The sequence below is a fragment of the Gobio gobio genome (genome assembly GCF_949357685.1).
Source record: "Gobio gobio genome assembly, chromosome: 19".
NCBI lineage: Eukaryota > Metazoa > Chordata > Actinopteri > Cypriniformes > Gobionidae > Gobio > Gobio gobio.
This window is the reverse complement of record NC_137112.1, coordinates 14,258,346-14,276,211: the sequence shown is the minus strand read 5'-3', so window position 1 is coordinate 14,276,211 and position 17,866 is coordinate 14,258,346. Positions and strand designations below refer to the sequence as shown.

Genomic DNA, 17,866 nt, shown 5'->3' with positions numbered 1-17,866 from the left:
AAACTACTACAGGTTTGGCACAACTTGAGAGTGAGTAAATGACAACATAATTTAAATTTCTGGTTTAACTATCCCTGTAAAGCCGCAGTAGTGTGTAAATTCTAGTGGTGAGGTTGTGAATTGCAATCACCCACCGCTCACCCCTCCCTTTCGAACCACAGAGAAGCTACGGTGGCCGACACAGGACAAAGATGTCATCGTCTGAGACAGCAGAGAGTGACTAGTGCTCTGTAGAGAAGTTTGTCCGTTTAGGGCTACTGTAGAAACATGACGGAGCAAAATGGCGACTTCACTGTAAGGGGACCCTCGGTGTATGAAGATTGAAATGGCTCATTCTAAGCCATACCTCTGTAAATGTTTTCTTTATCCTGTGTGCAATTCCACAGATCATAAGACATAATGTTTTAATACTTTAAAAAAAAAAAAACTTTTTAAATTACATTTGCTTTCAGGCCCATCCTCTGAGACAAAAATATAGTCACAAACTATGAAAGCATTAAAATAAGAGTCATGTAGGGGTAATTTATCTTTATTTAAAATTATAATTACAAAAGCATACTGTGATTTCATAAGGATTTATCGCTAATTGCTAACGTGAACCAAAGTACAATAGTTACTACAAAAGGTAAAGCTATTTCATGAAAAGTATTATTCATATTGACGTCATCAGAGGAGTTTTATGACGTTCACCCCACGTCATGTTGTCGTACTCATCAAGTGAACTCTCTGATAACCTGGAGAGAAATGCCTTCTTTGGAAAATACTGCAGACTTCTTCTCTGCGAAAAAATCTAAAAGAAAGAACATATTTTGAGTATTGCTGTGTGTTCATGATTACTATTATGATTCATGATTACTAAATTACTATGAAATCAAAGCAATATGTCTAACCAAGTTGTGTTCCAAATGTGAAGTCGATATCACAAAAATGAACGTTCCCATGAGATTTTGTTAATATAACTTCTATTAAAAAATAAAAAAAATGGAACCTTGACACTCAGACCTTTCTTTTATGATGATGTTATGATTTTATGATGACTACTAAAATATGATATGAAAAAAGGCAATAAAAAAAGAGCGCCAAGCATCCCACCGGTGGGACAGTGACAGGTAAGGGGTTCCTCATATTTACCCCAAACATTTACAGAGCGAATGTATACAAATATAAAAAAAAATTAACACACATGATGTATATCTTTTTTTTTTTTTTTACTTCTCAACTGTACATTTATGCTGCATTTTGGGGGATATGTGATTTTTTTTTACCACAAAATGACTCAACTACACCGCTTGCATATGAAAAATATTGTTTAAATTTTCTGGATATTGATCTTGTTAGAATTCTGCCATCTGCTGGTTAGAAGAAAACCTGTAGGAATTACAGTTTTAGAAATAAAGTGTTTTGAGCATATATATATCCAGCAGAGGGCCATTGAGGTCCATTCATTTCTCTGGATGTGGCCAACTGCTATCACTTTTATTTATTTATTTTTTACTTTTTTATACATATATCTTTTTGTTGAATATATAAACACTATAAATACATTAAAGCAATTTGTTGTTTATGTTGTTGTTTGAGATGTTTTGAAGGGTCTGTTTTTGCAATAATGCCATATAAATTTGCAAAAGTATAACTAAATGCTACAAAAAAAATGTACGGGTCAGATTGTATTCACAAATTATTGGTCAATAAACCAAATGTAAAACTGTGTGCGTGTAGCTCTCCTTCATATCTGCATTTGTGGCTGATTTTCTCTGCCAAATTCTATACAAATGCTGTCTGTTGCTAGCCTAGAAATCTAGACGCATCCTAGCGGCAGCAAATGTAATTTGCAGCCAGGGTAGTCTAGCAACTCTCCGTTGGCTTGCGAGCTGGAAAAACCAAACTCTGGTCAGGCCAATCACATCGTGTATAGAGTCGGTGGGCGGGCTTAACATAATGACGGCAGAGTTGCGGTGGTTCCGCGTGCTACTCGTAAACAAAGCAGCTGGCGAACAGCGGTCTTGAATCGGCTTTGGCCGCGACTCTGGAAGACTTGGAGTTAAGCTTTTCTTTGAGAAAAGAACAAAGAACAGCACTGAAGTCATTCTTAAGAAAGGAAGATGTGTTCGGAGTTTTGCCGACCGGATAAGGCGAAAGTTTAATCTATCAGCTAGCTCCGCCTCACCTTAGTCGTTGCTCTGGTTGATTGTAGCGCTATCCTATTGCCTGCAGAGGGAATTTGAAAGACAACCGTTTATCCCGCCCCTCGGAGCCCTGCCAATGGTGAGTTCCCAGACCCAACATCTTGATGTGGGTCGGGCTTGTCAGGCTAGTCTGCTGCAGTCACACCTGTATGTGTGTGCTGGATTTATACATTTTATTGAAAAATGAAAAATAAAAAAACTCTTTTCACCTTTCCCATTCATTTTCAGAGTGTGACTTTTTTTGTTTACATACCTTCAGAACAATCGAATCAAACCCAGTTTTTTTGGTGTGTTTAGACAGATAGTGTAGGAAAAGTCACAAAATCTCAAGCCACTGAGATGATGAGAACAATGTTTTTAATGAGGGAAACATCAAATGGGGTCCAAACCGACCATATGAGGGTTAAAAAATGCCAAATATTGGCATTGGCGATATATATTGGTTGACCACTCATTTATAGACACACAAGCACGGACGCATTATCTTTTATAGTTGCACCAGAGCTTGTTTTTATATAAATATATTCAACCCCGCATATGTTCTCTTACCGTGTCTGAGAGAGCTCTCTGTCAATTTTCTGAAGAGATTTTCCTTTGGTCTCTGGTAGGACAAGGTAGATGAATACAACGGCTGCCATTCCAATAACTCCATACACAAAGAATATTCCAGACAGACCAATCACATCTGAGAAAACAAAACGAAAGTTGTGGGGAAATTCTGAAAATAATATACACATACATGTCATATTTCATCTTTTCGTTGTTGTGCATACCTATTATACTCAAGAAAGAGAAGGTAACTATGAGATTGGCTCCCACATTGAAGCAGTTGATGAACGAATAGGCTCTTCCTCTGACTTCCTTTGGAAATATCTCACTGAGCACAAGCCATGTCACTGTGAAACACAGATTCATGCAATTAAAGCATAAAGCATCAAATATCAAGTCATTTCTGCACCAATAGCGGCACCAAACAGCTCTGGAAAAAAAAAAAATATATATAGGGCCCTATCATTCACCCGGTGCAATGTGACGCCAGGCACGATGTGAGTGTTGTTTGCTAGTCTCAGCCCGACACAGTTCTCATTTTCACATCCAGCTCAACGTTGTTTAAATATCAAATGCACTGGCGCATCTGTGCCCCCATGGGCGTCTGGTCTGAAAACCAGGTGTGTTCAGGAGCATTGTTGGAGTTTTGCTATTTTGAGGAACTGAAAACGACAGCGCCATTGACCAAAACAAACCTGGTCTAGCTAAAAGTGGCAAAAGTGGATTCAGACATGCCATAAGTGCACCTGCGCACTTCAGACCAGGCGCTTAGATCGTTAAAACAGGGCCCATTGAAGTTAAACTTATGTTGTGTATCCTCAAAACAAATTTAGTTTGGTGCCGCCAGTGACACTGCATCTTTAACTGCGTCATTCTGTCACTCAACTCAGTCCCCAGTTAAAAAAATTTATTTTGAGCATTTTTTTCCTGGTGAAAGAAAGACGTTAATAAATCATCATATTAAAATGATTTCTGAAGGATCATGTGACACTGAAGACTGGAGTAGCCTAATGATGATAAATTCAGTTTTGATAACAGGAATAATCCAGCGAATTATTCTTCACTCTTTAACATATTAAACAGTTTATACATTTTTAATACTTATTTTCAATTTTTAAAATTAAGTATTACATTTCTGCAAAGTTGGTATGACTCCTGTCTTTAATACATTTTCTCCATTTGAAAACATTACACATTGTACATTTATTTTGCTTATTGTTAACATTAGTGTTGCTGCTGATGCTTTTTATAAATACAATTATTTTTGTAACATGACGATTCAAATTAACATGAAAGAATACTAATTTTCAACACTTTTTTTAAGATGACTGAAAGGAGGAAAAACCAAAGTAAAGTACCGTATGGACTTACTTCACTCAGTCATTGCCAGGGCTGGCAGTTTGCAAAGAATGCCAAATGAAGAATGTGAGCATGGGGTCAAAATCTAAAACAACAAAAAATACCAGTGCACTTTTTTTTGTTGTTGTTGCACTTTCAGACCCCTCTATTTATTGGTGTATAAATAAGATTTGTTTTCTATGCAATGAGGAAGTGATTGTTATAAATAAAATGGTTTGTTCAGTTCAGTGGTGTTGTAATCGTGTCAAAAACAGAAGAATAACAGTAAATAAATATCGGTCCTGTATATCAGTTATCGGGCACATAAAAACAAAAATTATCGGTATCAGTTCTAAAAAAATCCATATCGGTCGATCACTACTTAAAATATCACAGTGATGCCATCCATAACTTTTATTGCCTGTTTGTATATTGAAATAATAGGCTTTAATTTAGTTTTGGATGCTTGTGACCATGATGAAATGAAATATGATTAAATGTGAAAATATCATTACATGCATGTATAGTTTTTCAGTTTGAAATGACAAATCCTTTCTAATAACATGAAAACAATTTAGGTAAGGTTTAACCTTCTTGCAGATGTACTTAACCTGACTATCATATTTTACATTTTTGTCCAGAATGATGCCAAGGTGCTTGACTTCATTCACTGATTGAATTACTTCATTCTTGATCCGCACCTCACATACATCCCTTGCAGGCCTATTTCGTACGGAAAAGCACATAGAAACTGTTTTCTGCACATTAAGAGTTAAATGAGACATTTCGAGCCATTTAGAAATATTCTGTAATGCCTGTGTCAGGTCCAATAAAAATTTAATTAGACAGGACTTTTTTTTATATAACTCAGATTGTATTCGTCTGAAAGAAGAATGTCATATACACCCAGGCTGACTTGAGGATGAGTAAATCATGGGGTAATTTTCATTTCTGGGTTAACTATCCCTTTAAAAGAAAAAAAGTATGCAAAGTGACCCACATTTGGTTTTTGGCCACTGAAAATGTATACAATTGACCATTTTACTCACAGAGTCGCATTAAGATCTCCATATCTCTGGGACTGAACCATATAGGGTCTTTAAAGGGTAACTAAACCCTAAACCAACTTTTTTTAGTTAATGATCTGTAATAATGGGGCTTTATTAATGCTGTTCATTGATTCGAGTAAATGTTTTGACATTTGAGTATAAAGTGTTTTAATTCTATAAAATATGGTGTAAAACCGCCAAAGTGCTGCCCTCTTAAGGTTGAACGGTGGCTACTGCAGTTGAATTTTCCTATTGGACATTGTGGTACATCGTGACGTAGGATGGTACCTCCAACGGCTCACTATCCGCGCCCCTAACACGAGCTCACCACGCCCTCAGAAATGTTTCCCCCAATCACATGATGAGAACGGCTTCACTCCAGTATGAACTGTCATATTACATGAAGTAAACATTATGAATGAAACTCACTTGACACTTGCTTTAACATTGTATTGAAGAAAATACGGTTAAATAATGCAGTTGTCAGTACACGTCAGGCTTTTCTTGCGATATTATTGCCGCCCGTCATGTGTACAGATAATTTTCATACATGAGACGCGCTTTTCAAACCCTGACACGTAAGTGGTTGCCAGTCATTCTCCATCTTTGCAACTCGCGAGTCTGACAGCTGTCAGTCAATCCGTCACTGCGGGTCTCAGGTGCACACCCTCCGCTCAGCCCCGCCCTCGGTTCGTCCCCTCTGTGTCCGCCGGGCTCTGCCCACTTTTCCAGCATTTTTTGAAAATTGCTGGAAAATTGCTCAGAGCTTAACTCCACCCACTGGCAATTTTCAAAAAATGCTGGAAAAGTGGGCAGAGCCCGGCGGACACAGAGGGGACGAACCGAGGGCGGGGCTGAGCGGAGGGTGTGCACCTGAGACCCGCAGTGACGAATTGATTGACAGCTGTCTGACTCGCGAGTCGCAAAGATGGAGAATGACTGGAGTGACGCCAGCTTTGCAACAGAGCGGCCATTCTCCCCCACCTTCACCTGAAGTGGAGGAGGGTGGATTGTCTGTAACAGACACAAACCCGGAGCCTCATCAATGCGAGCCGCTGCTCAAACTGCGTTAACTCCCGATGCCGACGATGCTAGTGAAGCAGCCACGCAAGAGAACTGACCTAATCTATCTGCGTCCGCGGCAACCACTTACGTGTCAGGGTTTGAAAGCGCGTCTCATGTATGAAAATTGTCTGTACACATGACGGGCGGCAATAATATCGCAAGAAAAGCCTGACGTGTACTGACAACTGCATTATTTAACCGTATTTTCTTCAATACAATGTTAAAGCAAGTGTCAAGTCAGTTTCATTCATAATGTTTCTACTTCATGTAATATGACAGTTCATACTGGAGTGAAGCCGTTCTCATCGTGTGATTGGGGGAAACATTTCTGAGGGCGTGGTGAGCTCGTGTTAGGGGCGCGGATAGTGAGCCGTTGGAGGTACCATCCTACGTCACGATGTACCACAACGTCCAATAGGAAAATTCAACTGCAGTAGCCACCGTTCAACCTTAAGAGGGCAGCACTTTGGCGGTTTTACACCATATTTTATAGAATTAAAACACTTTATACTCAAATGTCAAAACATTTACTCCGAATCAATGAACAGCATTAATAAAGCCCCAGTATTACAGATCATTAACTAAAAAAAGTTGGTTTAGGGTTTAGTTACCCTTTAAAATTAAGATACCAAAAGAAGGATTTGTTAAGAACCAGAATCTAAAGAGATGTGAAGATATCTTTAATACTTCTTGAGTTACAGCCATACAAACTTGGGGCAAAAAACACAATAAGTGTTTTTTTCCCATTTTGAACGGTCACCGTTGGCATATAATGAAACAAAGATTGCAAAAGTCAACATATTTAACTAATAGACCTAACAAACTCTGTGTGAAAATAAAATAATGATGCTGCCATCTTTCTAAAGTCATTTTACACCCCTGTAATTTGGCTCCAAATCTCAGGTGAAAATGGTAAAAAATAGTGGATTACTCCATGGCTTTCATCACTATTTATTAGGGCTGTCAAAAGATTAATCGCGATTTATCGCTTCCAAAATAAAAGTTTGTTTGTTGTTAATTATTATTTATATATAAATACACATACAAGCATGTATATATTTAAGTTTTTTTTTTATATATATATATATAAAACATTTATATTTACATATATTATAGATTATATAAATGTATATACATGCAAATATTTCTTAAATATATACATGAATGTGTGTGTATTTATATATAAATAATAATTAACAGAGTACACACACATATATTATGTAAACACAAACTCTTATTTTGGATGCGATTAATCGCGATTAATCTTTTGACAGCCCTACTATTTATGTTTGTCTTTCTTCAGAAAAATATTAACAAAATCAAACATCTGAGCTGGGGAAGTCTCTTTATAATTTGGTTGATTTGACATGGATGTAGAAATGTAAAATCAAAGGCTACTTACTTGGTCCAAAGCTCACTGAGAAAGCGCTCACAACTGCCATCATGCAGATTAAAATGATCCACTTATACATATCCTCTGAGTGTGATAACGTTTTTGAATGTCCATGAGCATCGTGCGTTTCATTTCCAGTAGATGGAGTGCTTTGATTCACAGAGATGTTGCCCACGTTTTCTTGATTTTCAGCTGGTGAGGTCAGATTTACACGTGGCTCCAATGAAGTGCATTGTTTTGTTGCATCAATAACTGATTGTCCACACAAGAAACCAGCGAGTATCAATCCAGCAGCCAGCGCTGTGCATCCCCCAATCAGAAGTGATCTTCGGCCGACCTTGTCTGAACATACCATTGCCAGTAGAGTAGCAATGACTTTGACCAAACCCAGACCCACCGACGCAAGAACTGCGGATGCATTGCTCTGAAATCCCACTGAGAAAAGGATGGTGGAAGCGTAGAAGAGGACGTTTGGCTGACCTGTGAACTGTTGACCGAGCACCAGCCCGAGGCCAATGGCAGTCCTTCTGCGCATGTTGTCTTTGGTTCTGAACAGGTCAAAGACACTATATTTCACATGTTCTGCTTCCCTATCATCTTCTGTAATGAGGCTTACAGAGGTTTGCTGAGGTAGAAACCCAATGGACACCAACTGCACGAGGGACGGTACAATAGCAAATCCAAACATGTACCTCCATCCTGCTTGGACTCCAGATAAGATGTAGTTGACAGCATAAGCCAACAAGATCCCAACAGTAATTCCAACTTCATACAGGCTCACCATCAAGCCTCTGCGATTGGGAGCGACCATCTCAGAAACAAAAATGCAGCAGCTCATGGAGGAAATGCTCATTGCAAAACCAATGATGGCCCTGCCAACCACCAATGGCGAAAAAGACATGCTTGCAGTTAGGATAATGGTGCCTCCCAGAATGAGGAGATTACTCAGTAAAATGGACGTTCTCCTGCTATGATGGTCAATCAGCCAGCCACCAATCACAGACGCTAACAGTGATCCGATCAGAAGAGCGCTAACCACGGCTTCCTGCTCGACACAACCCAGATAGAAGTGCGCTTGGAGCTGCGGCAGAGCGCCGGATATTATTCCCAGCTCATAGCCGAACACTAGGCCACCAAGAGTGGATGTGATGATAGTGAGCGCCAGGACGGAACAACCTGGAAAAGAGAAAATGCTACAGAAATCAACGTTACAGCTGGGATGAATGGGTCATACAGGGAAAACCAGGACTTTTCTTGGTGTTCTGAGAATCTGACATACCTGCTCAAAAAAGTCCTGTTTAAAATAAATATTTAAAAGAATATCATAATTTAATGGTAAAAGACTAAAAAAAATACTACAGTAAAAATTGGTTGGTGGCAAGTTCTTTTATATGCACGGTGAAACACCGTAACAGATCTAATGCAACATTTAGTGTAATTTTACAGTAAAATATTTTGGAATTGAAAAAAAACAAGTCATCTTATTTTTATTCAAATAATCGTTTCTTTTTAGTTTTTTATCCAGTTTATCAGTTATTTATATTAGTATGGAAGCTTGTTTCTGCCAAGATAAAGTTCTTTTCTCAGAACTGCGAGATATAAAGTCCGAATTGAGAGATTTAAAGTCAGAATTGAGAGATAAAAATTCCGAATTGTGTGATATAAAGTCAGAATTGAGAGATATAAAGTCAGAATTGTGAGATATTAAGTCAGAATTGTGTGATATAAAGTCAGAATTGAGAGATATAAAGTCAGAATTGAGAGATATAAAGTCAGAATTGTGTGATATAAAGTCAGAATTGAGAGATATAAAGTCAGAATTGAGAGATATAAAGTCAGAATTGTGAGATATAAAGTCAGAATTGTGTGATATAAAGTCAGAATTGTGAGATATAAAGTCAGAATTGTGTGATATAAAGTCAGAATTGAGAGATATAAAGTCAGAGTTGAGAGATATAAAGTCAGAATTGTGAGATATAAAGTCAGAATTGTGTGATATAAAGTCAGAATTGTGTGATATAAAGTCAGAATTGTGTGATATAAAGTCAGAATTGAGAGATTTAAAGTCAGAATTGAGAGATACAAAAGTCAGAATTGAGAGATATAAAGTCAGAATTGTGAGATATAAAGTCAGAATTGTGTGATATAAAGTCAGAATTGAGAGATATAAAGTCAGAATTGTGTGATATAAAGTCAGAATTGAGAGATATAAAGTCAGAATTGAGAGATATAAAGTCAGAATTGAGAGATATAAAGTCAGAATTGAGAGATATAAAGTCAGAATTGTGTGATATAAAGTCAGAATTGTGTGATATAAAGTCAGAATTGAGAGATATAAAGTCAGAATTGTGTGATATAAAGTCAGGATTGTGTGATATAAAGTCAGAATTTAGAGATATAGTCAGAATTGAGAGATATAAAGTCAGAATTGAGAGATATAAAGTCAGAATTGAGAGATATAAAGAATTCTAGTGGAAACTCTTGCCACTAGATGGCCTAATAGCTCTATATCAAGCGTGCCACACACGTCCTGAAAAGTGAAGCCAAAGCGTCTCGATTGCCCTCAGGTGGCTGGTCCCAGTATAGCTCATAAACCCACCCTCTCCATGTATTTTAATGGGACGTGAGACAAAATAAACAATCAAATTACACTTCAAATAATTTTTTTCCAAAGATCTCTACGTTACTGCCCAGACGCAGGTACCAAATCAGCGCGAGATGTCAGCGCCATATTCGGACATTGGAAGGTAGTGAAGGGGCGTCACCTATCTTTTTTTACAGTCTATGCTCTATACGGAGCAAATGAGCTGTTCTGCTGGGTCCCAAAGTCAGTTTCTCTTCAGTACGCATTCTGATAATACGCATTCATTATAAAATCTTTTTTTTGGTAAATTTTTTGCATTTTTTGTTTGAATTTTGGACATTTTTAAGTTTTTCTATGTGTACTAAAGCATTCCATTAATTCCTATGGGGGTCAAATTGATCCGAGAGGGAAGGATTTCTTAATTTTTTTATTTCAACCACAAAACTCCTCGAATCCAGTCAATTTTTGTATTCGTGGTTCAAGTGCAAAAAAAGTCGTAGGGTCCTGGACCATTTAATCCGATTAACACTCAATTGGTAGATTTTCTTTAAAAAAGAAAAAGAAAAGAAAGAGTTTCGGGTCAAAATGACTCGAGGGAAGGGTGAGGGAAAGGTACAAACTAGATTTTAGCACTTCAGTAAGTCGGAATATTAACATTATATCAGTTAATGAAATGTTTTTTCACTGTAAATTTACGTTTAAAAAAATAAAAAAGGTTGCTACTGGGTTTTTTTTACAGTACAATTCTGGCAAAAACAGCTGACATTTTTTACTGTAAAATTCACATGTAGGCCTACTACAAACACAGTATAGGCAGCAATACCAGTAGAGATGTGCTCTACAACCCTAACTTTACTCCAGATATAGTGAGAGATCACTAGTCAGATTTTCAGGGCACTCGTCAACTTAAAGGTGCAGTGTGTAATATTTATGAGGATCTATTGACAGAAATGCAATATCATTTACACAGTGCACCTTTAAAACCACATTTATAGACAAATGGATTAAAAGGAGAAAAAGTCATTTTTCAGAGTCTGCTCTCATCTAAATGAAAAGAAATAGAAAACATAAGGTCTTAAACTAAGACCAAAATGTAAAAAAAAAGTGTATATTCGAATAATCGTACAAGAATATGTTGTTTTAAGTAGTTAAGTAGGCCTAGCCTACGAAGCTATCTATCACATAGCCTATAAACAATTTCCATAACAGGCTTCAAAACACATAACACAAAATAAAAATTAGGTCATATTTGTTTGCTATAGAGATAGTCACAATCAATGATATTTTTATTTTACTTTAAAATGACGTACTAAAACTAAAACAAACACTGAACAGGTCTGACACTTACCCATTTCTAACAGGATTTAGAGATGCTGGTTCATCAAAAACGCAACGAGTCTGTCTCGTTCGGGAACATAACCTGTGTTCAAAACAAAAACGTAGACATGAAATGAGAACTCTGATCTGTTCTGAACGTTATTTTCACGCGTCATTCAGAACGCTGTCGCCATGACAACTCTCCTGATGGCGCTATTGATTTAATTAGATGAGAGGTCGCTTGAACGCGTTTCTAATTAGCTATAAATAACCCGCAGCTGATGTTTCTACCATCAATCCTGCTCTCAAACAACTCCAAACTCACGTGTGGCTGTAAAGTTTCCCGAAGCAAGCCTGTTTTCAGAACACAAGCATAAGACCGAGCTTCCACCGCTTTAGACAGCTTTAAACAACAGAAGCAGCTCTGCCTCTGACCGCTTACCCTCAGGCGAGATGTTTGGTCATGTTTTGGTCATTATTTTACGCGGTTCAGTGTCGTTGTTTAGGATGGAAACGCTACTGTTGCATCTGCATCACAGTTTTTCATCTTGGAAAGTTCCTTGGAAGCTTCAGTCTTTCCCTGAAGTCTGCAAGAAGTCTGTGCATCCGAGGAAGTCGCGGCTACGTGGCAGGAGCTGAACTCTTCCTGAAACACTCACTGAGCCCCGCACGCTAAAGACGCTCCACTTATCATGGGAATGCTGGATAATCTTTTTTACTAACACCTCATTCACATAATTTAATATTATGTAATACAAAAATACGCTCTAAGAAAAAAACGTTCTCAGAATATTCTCAGAACATATAATAAATAGGCTATAATATAATGTAATAAATATAATATATAATTGTATAATATGCAAAAACATGTTCTCAATTAGATAAAATTTCCATTAAATTGTGAAAATATTTCTGAATAGTTTTAGAACATTTATAATAATATAATATAGTATAATATAATTTAATATAATAAAAAATATGTTCTAAGAACATTTGATAACGGTTCCATTACATTGTGGAAATATTATTTCTGAATATTCTCAGAACATTTATAATAATATAATATAATATATAAATTACAAAAATATGTTCTAAGAACGTTTTGAAAACGTTTTCATTACATTGTGGAAATATTACTTCTGAATATTTTCAGAACATTTATTATAATCAGTGATGCCAGTAACGTGTTACTCTAATCTGACTACTTTTTTCCAGTAACGAGCAATCTAATGCGTTACTTTTTCCAAACCAGTAATCAGATTAAAGTAATTTATCCAAGTCACTGTGAGTTACTATTTTAGTAATTTTCCTAAGTAAAAATATATATTTTGCTTTCTTCTTGTGTCTCGGGGAGAGTATTTATGTTTAGTGAAGTCAACAAAGACTGTCTTTATTACATTTTTTATTAAAACATGTTTTTCTTTTCAGGAAATATTTTTTTAATTTCAACTTAATGTCAGGAGATACATTTTTGAACGTTATTGTTAAAAATGCACTTCCAATAAAGTGAGTGTTGGCAAAAATGGTTGTCATTTCTATGTTGAGGTGGCCGGAGTATTTTCGGCAACTGCCGAATAACTAATAAAGTAACTTGTAATCTAACTTAGTTACTTTTAAAATCAAGTAATCTGTAAAGTAACTAAGTTACTTTTTAAAGGAGTAATCAGTAATCAGATTACTTTTTCAAAGTAACTGTGGCAACACTGCTTATAATATAATATAATATAATAAAAATATGTTCTAAGAACAATTTGATAATGTTTCCATTACGTTTTGGAAATATTATTTCTGAATATTCTCAGAACATTTATAATAATATAATATAATAACAAAAATATGTGATTTGTGTCATGTGAGTGAAATGTTGGTATTTAGTTTACAGACATATGTGGAAAGAGAGAACCCATCTAGAGAATGTTCTGCCAAGGTTCTCTCGAAGTTATAAACATATGAACGTTTGTTCAAAGGTCTTTAATAATGTTCTCAAAATGGTAGCACAAAAACGTTACTGTTAGCGAGTTGAAAACACTGATTCATGAAGCTTTAAAACCTTTACGAATCTTTTGTTTCTAATCAGTGGTTCAGAGTGTGCATCAAACTGCCAAAGTCACGTGATTTCCGTAAACGAGGCTTCCTTACGTTATGACTCTTACGATAGCCTATGTGAACCCCCTTTTTTATTCAACTTTAAAAAAAAAACATATATTGACATTTAAAGGTGTAGTATGTACTATTTGACAAAATGACAGAAATGCAATATAATATACATAACTAAGTTTTCAGTGGTGTATGAAGACCTTACATAATGAACCGTTATGTTTTTATTACCTTAGAATGAGCCATTTCAATCTTCATACACCGCGGGTCCCTTTACAGTGAAGTCGCCATTTTGCGCCGTCATGTTTCTACAATAGCCCTAAAGGGACAAACTTCTCTACAGAGCAGTAGTCACTCTCTGCTGTCTCAGACAACGACTTATTTGCCCTGTGTGGGCCACCGTAGCTTCTCTGTGTGCCCTGAAAGGGAGGGGTGAGCGGTGGGTGATTGCAATTCACAACCACTAGAAGCCACTAAAAATCACACACTTTAACATAAAAAAATAAAATAAAAATGGCGAATACATATAACAGATTTTACATTCAACGGTGAACCATTGAACATGTTTATACATTTGTAGACGTTTTAATTAGACATTAGTAATTAAAAGGAATAAAAGTCTCTTATTGGCCTGTTTAGCTGAGCAATCCATCCAAACAAGTCCAGCAAATTGATAAAAGAACGCATATTATACAGACACTTGATATTTAATCTTATAAGATGATTAGTTAATTGCATTTGATAGATTTTACTTTCAATAAACACATTTGCAATGGGTTTGTAAAAGGTGTTTTAATGCACGAGTTGTTGTTGCTTTACACTGTTCTGACCAGCAGGGGCCGCCAGTGTACGGCGTTTCGAACGATTCAGTGAATCGTTTTGCAGCTTCAACTGATTCGAAGCTTTTAAAAGCTTTGTTTCTCCCATCACTGGTTTTTGTGCATAGAACTTTTTTCCTGAAGCGGTTTAGTTGGACGATAGTTTAACGTTTTTTAATGTTACTACTGTAATGTTCAGAGAAAATGTTTGCAAAATATTGTGATGGCTATGGCAAGCCGTTTTGACCTTTATTTATTCCCAGGATAAGAATTATGGATATCAACAATTCAATTTCAACTAGTAAAAACTCTAATTCTTGATATCAGTAATTGTATTGTCACTAGTGAAATGTCTCGGCTGCTCAAATTCATATCAATAATTGATTTCTTACTAGTTGAAATTCAATTTTCACATTTCAGAATTAAAATTCTTCATAAAATCATATTTTTTTATATAAAAAATTATGTGGTTACAAGTGCAAATGTGTATTCTTGATATCAACAATTAAATTGCTACTAGTAAAAAAATATATATATTTTTTTAATATAGATAATTGTTAAAAAAAATTTTTTTTTTACAGATATCAAGAATTAACATTTCAAATAGTGACAATTGAGTCATTGATATCAGGGATTTATATTTTTACTACAAAGTAATTGTTGATATTCTTCCCGTTTCAATCAACACCTGTCAATGCTGCAGGAACAGAGCATGCGCATATTCACATTATCAATGGCAAGCCAGGTTAACCTTCATTCATTCCCATGATATGCTGTCTTGATATCAAGAACTGAATTTCAACTAGTACAAACTCTAATTCTTGATATCTGTAATTGCATTTTCACTAGTTAAATCTCACCATAGGCTCCCATTCAAATTCAATTGTTGATCTCAAGAATTGATTTCTTACTAGTTAAAAATTCCTATTTCACATATCAGAAATACAATTCAATTGCAGTCTTAAAGGAACTGTATGTAAGAAATGTATTTCAATTAATCATAAAATGGCCCTGATATGTCACTAGACATTAAGAAATCATGTTAATTTCAAATATTTATATCACTGACAACGGTTGTCCGGCCAAGATATTGTCATTTTAAAAGTGATGTTGCAGCCCTCAACTGATGTTGATGTTGTCATGTTGTGTTTTGGCCTGAAGCGCCACCCTCCACCTGTCTACCAATCACGAAGTCAGTAGTGTTTCTGCATTCGGGTTGCCAGCTCTGCTCTAGTTACCACAGCTGCAGCTACAAACTTTTTGGATAAACAATGTCTAACTTTACGAAACCTAAACGACCTCGTTATGAATCAGAAAAACGTCGTGACAGTGTCCGAAATAAAACAAGGATTTGAGATGCCTTTGAAAGATGGAGACGGCTGAAAACGGAGAATAATTTGAAGACTGATGCCAACGTTGCTAATTTTCTCCTGGACAGGTAAGGTTCATCTATGTTTGGCTAACTTGTACTTAATGTAAATGGACATTTCAAATATTCATGACAGTCGAACAAAGATATGCATGTTCGTGCAAAGTAACGTTAGGTTAGCGCAAATGGAGGAGGTGGGTCATTGAATTGAAAAGGTAACGTTAAGGAATTGTTTGGTAAATAAAAACGGCGAGTCGTCATTGCTAACATTAGTAATGCATTATCAGAGCCCGTTTCTCTGTCATTATGCTGGGACGCTGAGGAAAACAACATTAGCACGCCTATTAGCACTGTGTAAACGTATTTGAGACAGTAGCCTAACGTTACCTCAGTAAAAATGATTCCTCATTCGTTCTTCGCATATATAGTGGACAAAACATGCTGCAAGTTGACCTGTATGACCATTGCTAATGTTATTTAGCTTTGCTGTAATTTTACTATAGTATTTTTTCATGTGGGAATGTACTGTCACATACGAGCGTTCATATTTATGATTATATTTGGCTAATCGCCATTAGTACATTTTTGCGATTCATAATTACTTCACAAAACATCGCTCTTGAAGCATAAACATAATTAACAAAAAGAAAAAAAACGTACTGTGTACGACTCGTCACTTGCCATTGAAAGCTCCTTGTAGCAGCCTACGTTCCTGCTGCATCCTGCAGCCTATCTGGCAACCTCGAGTCAGGGGGAGGGGGAGAGGGGATACACCGCTCTACAGTAATTTGAAAGTGATTGCAGTACCAGTTTTGGCCACAGTCCTACATACAGCTCCTTTAACTGTATGAATTAAATTTATAATAATTATTACTAAAGTTACAAAATGTACTCGAGTCAAGAGGGGTGAGTGATTTTCTCTTTTTTTGTCATTGTTTGTTTAACATTAACAACAGTAGCCAAGTTTCCATCCACTTTTTCCACAGTTTTGGTATCGACAAAATGAATATGAGTTTAAAAAAAAAAAACACTGAAATCTGCATCCGAATTTCCATCCAATTGACCTTTTACCGATAAAATGGTGTGCGTAATGATGTCATCCCTAAAAAATACCTATTGTCGCATAAGTACAGATATACAGAGATATTTACAACTATCAAGAATTAACATTTCAACTACTGACAATTGAGTTATTGATATCAGGGATTTATATTTTTACTAGTTACAAAGTAATTATTGATATAAAAAAAATAGGATTTTTACTAGTAAGAATTGTATCTCGCAATTCTTGATATCAACAAAAGAATTTGAATGGCAGCCTATCATGGCAAGCCATTTTCACTTTTATTCATTCACAGGATATGAATTCTTGATATCAACAAATTAATTTCAACTAGTAAAAATTTTGGTTTTTACTTGTTGAAATTCAATTGTTGATATTAATAATTTACATTTTAACTAGTGAAAACTGAATTTTTTATATCAAGAATTCAAATCCTGGGAATCAGAGGTGGGTAGTAACGAAGTACATTTACTATTTTGGACAAATTGTACTTTTAAGAGTAGATTTTTTTGTTGGAACTTTTACTTTAACTCAAGTAAATTTCTAATGAAAAAACTGTACTTTTACTTCGTTGCGCTGGGCGACGTTCCTCTCGTTACTTTAGTTTAATGCAAAACATGTTAATAAATGCAGTCTCTTTTTTTCTGGGACATGAGGGATGCCCTGTTCACAAATGAATCACTCTTTTAAATCGATTCTGTTCAAAGACTTCAGTCAAGTTGGCAAAACGGTCTGAAGTGGTTTGCGAATCAGTTTGAATGATTTGTTCAGTTCAGTTCAATATTCTGAAGCAGTTTCTCACTAGTAACTAACTAACTAACTAACTACTTGAGCAGTTTTTTCGTTGGATACTTTTTTACTCATACTCAAGTAAATATTAAGATTGTTACTTTTACTTTGAGTAAATATTTCTATAAGTACTATAAGTAGGCTACAGTTTTTGGATACTCTAACCACCTCTGCTGGGAATGAATAAAGGTTAACGCGGCTTGCCATATATGGCTGATGGGCATGCGAATGAACAATTCCAACGGTAGG

The 17,866-nt window shown here is 36.0% G+C and overlaps 1 protein-coding gene across 1 annotated transcript; it reads right to left on the bottom strand.

Annotated features, from left to right (window-relative positions):
- Positions 1 to 514: 514 nt before the first annotated feature.
- On the bottom strand, positions 515 to 12,138 carry slc2a10 (solute carrier family 2 member 10). The gene is made up of 6 exons (XM_079843718.1): positions 11,924 to 12,138; positions 11,513 to 11,584; positions 7,590 to 8,756; positions 2,960 to 3,082; positions 2,736 to 2,871; positions 515 to 790 (listed from the first exon to the last, which is right to left on the bottom strand). The coding sequence occupies exons 2-6, from the start codon at positions 11,514 to 11,516 to the stop codon at positions 697 to 699; spliced, it is 1,524 nt and encodes a 507-aa protein (XP_079699844.1). The 5' UTR covers positions 11,517 to 11,584; positions 11,924 to 12,138; the 3' UTR covers positions 515 to 696.
- Positions 12,139 to 17,866: the final 5,728 nt, after the last annotated feature.